At 44.1% G+C, this 6,103-nt stretch overlaps 1 protein-coding gene across 1 annotated transcript in view; it reads left to right on the plus strand.

Annotated features, from left to right (window-relative positions):
- The window catches only part of prkar2aa (protein kinase, cAMP-dependent, regulatory, type II, alpha A), a 30,281-nt gene extending 25,207 nt beyond the window's left edge, over window positions 1-5,074 (plus strand). Inside the window, exons 4-11 of the mRNA XM_085781417.1 lie at window positions 248-384; window positions 531-637; window positions 1,932-2,073; window positions 2,368-2,469; window positions 2,566-2,640; window positions 2,728-2,793; window positions 3,090-3,228; window positions 4,188-5,074. Coding sequence (XP_085637543.1) covers window positions 248-384; window positions 531-637; window positions 1,932-2,073; window positions 2,368-2,469; window positions 2,566-2,640; window positions 2,728-2,793; window positions 3,090-3,228; window positions 4,188-4,312 — 893 coding nt within the window. The 3' untranslated portion in view covers window positions 4,313-5,074. The remainder of the gene's footprint in view (window positions 1-247; window positions 385-530; window positions 638-1,931; window positions 2,074-2,367; window positions 2,470-2,565; window positions 2,641-2,727; window positions 2,794-3,089; window positions 3,229-4,187) is intronic.
- The last annotated feature ends 1,029 nt before the right edge of the window (window positions 5,075-6,103 follow it).

A 6,103-nucleotide genomic window follows, 5' to 3' on the forward strand; every position in this document is an offset into this window, starting at 1 on the left:
CAGCTCTATTTCAGAGTGAGGTTAATCTATATGTTTTAATTGGAGTTTGGTTTCAATTACACTTGTAGAAAACTCCCAAACAAAATGTCAGTGTTCAGTCTGAGGACATGTCTGTCTGTCTGTCTGTCTGTCTGTCTGTCTGTCTGTCTGTCTGTCTGTCTGTCTGTCTGTCTGTCTGTGTCTGTGAGTGTGTGTGAACTGTGTGTAAACATGTGTTAAATCTGTCCAAACTGTGTCCTCTTTCCAGTGTGTGCGGAGGCATTCAACCCAGATGAGGACGATGAGGACTCGGAGCCCAGAGTGGTTCATCCAAAGACAGACGAGCAGCGCTGCAGACTGCAGGAGGCCTGCAGAGACATCCTCCTCTTCAAAACACTAGACCAGGTCAGGGAGCACTCACTCACTCACTCACTCACTCACTCACTCACTCACTCACTCACTCACTCACTCACTCACTCACTCACTCACTCACTCACTCACTCACTCACTCACTCACTCACTCAAACTCTCTCTCTCTCCTCCCCCTCTAGGAGCAGTTCTCGGAGGTGCTGGACGCCATGTTTGAGCTGAGGGTTCAGCCCCAGGAGCACGTTATCGACCAGGGAGACGACGGAGACAACTTCTACGTCATAGAGAGGTAGGGGAGCAGAGAGCAGCTCAGTCAGCGTTTGCGACCCCTGACCCTGTGCAAGGTTAGATTAAAGCAGGACAGACACAGTGTTTGTTCTGTCTGTGTGACAGTAAATATTGATACATGCATTAACCAACTCCTGTTCACACATGTGACCTGCTCCAGAGCTTCACATGAAGAAACATGAAATTAACATTAACATTTGAGTATCAATGTAAAATGAGATGGGAAAAAAAATAGAATAAATAATCACATAGAAAAGTCAATAATGCATAAAAAACAGGGAGACATCTCTGGTAACAACAGCATCTGAAGGAAGAGAGCCGAGTTTCAGAGCAGGTTTCTCTCTGTGAGGTGGTGATGAACAGCTGTGGGCGGAGGAGGACCGTCACCACCGTCCAGCTCATCACTGTGCCTGAAACCAAGATGGTGGTTTTTGACCTGTAACCCTACAGAGAGCGGGAGGACACGCCCCCCCTCCCCACCCAGTGGTGTAGCTGCTTGTTTTTCCTCCACAGCCTCAGTCTCTCTGACAGCTTCACTCCCCTCATCGTGTGTTATCAGCCTGTTCACACTCTGTCCATCACAGTGTCTCTAACTGGAGACGTGACCTTTACCAGCAGTGCTTCTACTGCTCCTGCTACTCCTCCCAGGGTTTCCCTGGCTCGTGGCTGTGAGGGGAGGCTAATGTCAGCAGTATGGACACATACATACACACACACACACACACGGAGGGATCTGGAGCAGCGAAAAGAGCCGGGCCTCCTCTGTAGAATCAGCAGTCCACTGTTTTACACTGAGCTTTGCTATCCCACCACACAAGTGATCATCATCTCATCGCCGTGGTAACAGTGGTAATCCAGTCAAACTAATTCTCCACCAGCAACCACGCAGCCAATGGGAAGAAAGGCTGTCTTTGATAATGACTGGTTAATCCTGACGAGCTACCGCACTGTCTATTACTCAGGTTTAATCTGGTGATACTGTGACACAGTTCATACAGATATACAACAGTTCATACAGATATACAACAGTTCATACAGATATACAACAGTTCATACAGATATACAACAGTTCATACAGATATACAACAGTTCATACAGATATACAACAGGCCGACACACCGTGTCCACAGGCTACGGATCAGTGATCAGTTAATTAGTCATCTCTTTAAACCAGCTGATTGATAAACTAAACATCGATCATTTAATCATCTGGATCTAATTCCACTTTCCTGTTTTTTCCCCCCTCTGCCCCCACCCTGCCCTCTCTCTCTCTCTCTCTCTCTCTCTCTCTACAGGGGCGTGTATGACATTGTGGTATCGGGAACATGTGTGGGTCAGTACGATAATAAAGGCAGCTTCGGGGAGCTGGCACTCATGTACAACACACCACGTGCTGCCACTATCGTCGCTACCCAGGAAGGGGCACTATGGGGGCTGGTAAGAAAACACTGTGTGTGTGTGTTGCTCTGTGGTCTGACCATATGTGTGTGTGTGTGTGTGTATAGAGCTCAGCAGCTCTGGTTTAAGCAGTGAACCATTGTTAATACAGCTCAGGTAAATCTCTGTGTCAGAGCAGCTTCAGTCTAACAGCAGGTTGTTAAGAATGGAGCCCTGTTGTTTATGAATGGAGATGTGTTGATGCTGCCGCGGCGCCCCCTTGTGGCCAGACAGAGAACGACAGGCAGAGAAGAGCTGCTCTCGACTCTCATGTTTACATGTGTTTGTTTTTAGGACCGCGCCACATTTCGTAGACTCATTGTGAAGACCAACGCCAAGAAGAGGAGGATGTATGAGACGTTCATTGAGTCGGTGCCGTTACTCAAATCACTGGAGGTGAGTTCACAGTTAGCCGTGCAGCTAACAGCTAACGGTCAGCGGTGAACGGCGACCATTAACTCTGCTCTCCTCTCGTCCCCGTCTTGTCTCCAGGCGACAGAGAGGATGAAGATCGTGGACGTATTAGGAATGAAGCAGTTCTTAGATGGTGAACGCATCATCACACAGGTGAGACACCACCTGGTGAAGAGTCTCACACATTTCTACTGAGCTGTTTCCATGGTAACCGTGTTTCCTCCTCCTCCTCCTCCTCAGGGAGACAAGGCTGAGTGTTTCTTCATCGTGGAGTCTGGGGAGGTGAAGATCATGATGAAGAGTAAAGTGAGTGATGTTGCTATAACAGCTTTAGTTGAATTAATTTATGAAACCTGATCCTTCACCTGAGCTTCGCCCGTAACCATGACACCACATAATAAACGGTGTGAATTTAAACCAAAGACAAAAAAGCATCAAACAACAGTTAAACTTCATCTGAGCTGAGCTCCCATCAAAACCGCTGTGTTGTTTAGTTCTGCCTGGCAACAGCAGGAGCTCACCGCCTCTCACCTTTTCATCTTCTCCTCCTTCTCCCTCACTCCTCCTCACCCTTCGTCCTCCCTCCTCCTCCTCCCCTGCAGACGAAGGCGGACCATGCAGACAATGCAGAGGTGGAGCTAACACGCTGTAGCAGGGGTCAGTACTTTGGGGAACTGGCCCTGGTCACTAACAAACCCAGAGCTGCCTCTGCCTACGCAGTCGGCAGCGTCAAGTGTTTGGGTGAGTAGGAACCACCTCGTCGCTGTCATCAGCCACTGTGATTGATAAGAACTGTATGGTTTTTTACCAGAACATGTAGAAGTTTTCATAGTGATTTGTTTCTAGGAAAATAGAACTGTTGAAGATGAATCATGTGTGTAATTATTTAACGTGAGGTCACAGGTGAGGACTGATGCAGAGAACCAGCTCCACTTTTCCACCTCAGTTCACTCATCGTATAATTATTTCACCTTTTACATCAGATTTCCATGGAGATGAACAATATGAGTCAGTTTTTATGTTTCCCTGTGGAGCTTCCTCTGGGGTTGAATATTCAAAATGTAAGATTGTGGAAGATCTTCATGAAACAACAGGCTTTGTTAACTACGACTGTGATAAAGATCACATGGAGAGTGTTTACATCAGGATTTACTCCAAAAACCAAATGTGAGGGATGTGAAACTGATGTTTTGGAAGAGATTGTGTTAAAGTCTTAAAACCTGCAGGGTCAGTGAGGTCAGACAAGGTCACCTGCGGAGGTGGTAATAGACAGGATTAGTTTTAGTCACTATAAACCTGCCTGTGAAGCTAAATATTCGCTTGTCACAGTCATAATAACAGTCCTGTCTTTGTCTCCACCAGTGATGGTGAATGTGACACCTGTGTCTAAAGAGCCTCAGGACATTTCTACGTGTTTGTAGCTGTTATAATGTTTCAATGAGTTCTGTTACTTCGAGCTCGTCAATGCTTCATGTGGAATTAAAAGCAATTAATATAAACCACTCGGCCAGCAGCAATCACACACTCATCATATATCAAGGCTGTGTGTGTGTTGAATGTGAAGTGGCTCCATTAATTGAGCCTCTACAGGTGAACAGCTCTTCACTGTTTGAATGAAAAACAATAGGTTTTATTATTGGTCCTTACACTCCCTCTCCCTCTCCCCCCTCCCCTCTCCCCCCTCCCCCCTCCCCCTGCAGTAATAGACATCCAGGCGTTCGAGCGTCTCCTGGGCTCCTGTAAGGAGATCATGAAGAGGAACATCGCCCACTACGAGGAGCAGCTGGTGGCTCTGTTCGGCTCCAGCATGGACCTGAGAGACTGAGCCTCCCACACACCTCCGTGCCTTCTACACACACACAACATACACACACACACACACACACACACACACACACACACACACACACACACACACACACACACACAACATACACACACATCATGCAGTGGCTATACAGACTCATAATAAGCTTTACACAGTCGTGCAAACACATGATTTACAGTATCAACACCCACACACACATTTACACTGATCCTTATATAGGCACTGAGAGACACCCACTTCACTTAGTCTGGTCACCCCCTTGTGCACATACTAGCTCGATACACTCCATGATAAGCTCACTTTGTAGACACACACACACACACAGGCTAGCTTAAGGCCACACATGTTGTTGTTTGAGCCAGCTTCAACCTCTCAGTATGAATGTCTTTGCTGTAATGACCTTACTACAGGTAAAGCTGTGCAAGGACATAACACACAAACACACATGCACGCACGCACACACACACACCATACATGTTTAAATACACGTCGTCATGCTTCATACGTGCAGGCTTTGCATTCACACAAGCACTTAAACAACTCCAAGTTGTTCCAATGAGCCTCAGCCAAGGACACATCAATACACACACACACATATACATACATTCATACATACATAAACACACACACACACCAGGGTACAGATACAGTTTCTCACACTTGCAAAAACGGACACATTGTGGTTTAATGGAGACAAAAAAAAAAAACTTTAAAAATCTCTGAAAAGGAAAATGAATCAAAAATGCAAAAAAAATAAAAGTTTAAAGAACAGAGAAGTTTTAGAATCGTTTTATGAAAATAAAAAAACAGAAGCTTTGATAAAACATTATTTAAATAATAAAAAAAAAGTGTTTCCTCTTCAGGAGGCTGGGGTGCAGACCTTTGTGAGCGCGCTCCGTTTCTTCCTCTACTGTTGTTGATTGAGTTGAGTTGAGTTAGTGCTGGTGATTATTGCAGTACCACAGAAGAAGCAGTGAAAACAATAACAACCCTACATTTTCTGGGCCATTGTTATTCTGTCATTGACGCCACACTTCATTGTACTGAATTAATTATTAATGTATTGTTATTATATATTCATTTATTATTTTTGTTTTGCTTTGACCAATCCTGATAAATTCACCCTCCATCTCTGACAAAATGTAAAAACAGAAAAAGTTCTAATAAAAACAATAGTGCTTATTTCTCCTTGATTATCCTTGAATGAGTTGTCCTGGATAAAAAACTGAAAAAATAAAGCAAACATTTTGTTAAATTTCCGTCTCTTTGTGGCATCTTTACGCAAAACTCAGTCAAACTGATGTTGTTTCATGCTGTGACTCACTTGTCAGTCATTGATCTGAGCTTTTGGATTTTCAGGGTTGTTGGTGTCTGGTTTCATAGGTCTGAGATCTGCAGGAGCTGAGCAGGGTGAAATGATGTTCAGCCATTAGACTGCCCCTACTACAAGAACCAACCTTTTAATTTTAATCCTGCCCTTTACTGATGTTTTATTTGTACTTTACATCTACTATTGTGTTTGTATGTATTTTTTTCTACGAAGTTACTGACCTATGTGATGTTGATGAGAACATGGTGTTTGTGTTGACTGATATCTGTGATGATTTGTTGCTGAAGTCTGAACTGTTCACTGTGAGAAAGACATGGGAGAATTCAGCAATGCAATATTTAGAAAGTAAAAAAATTTTTTTAATTTAAGTTATTTAGATCATCATTATATTTTATAGACGTATTTAATAAATGTAGCTATATTTTTATATTATTTTTTCCGAGCAGTGCAGATGTTTT

Source organism: Trachurus japonicus, chromosome 7 (assembly GCF_045865225.1).
Source record: "Trachurus japonicus isolate A0001 chromosome 7, Traja_1.0".
Lineage (NCBI taxonomy): Eukaryota > Metazoa > Chordata > Actinopteri > Carangiformes > Carangidae > Trachurus > Trachurus japonicus.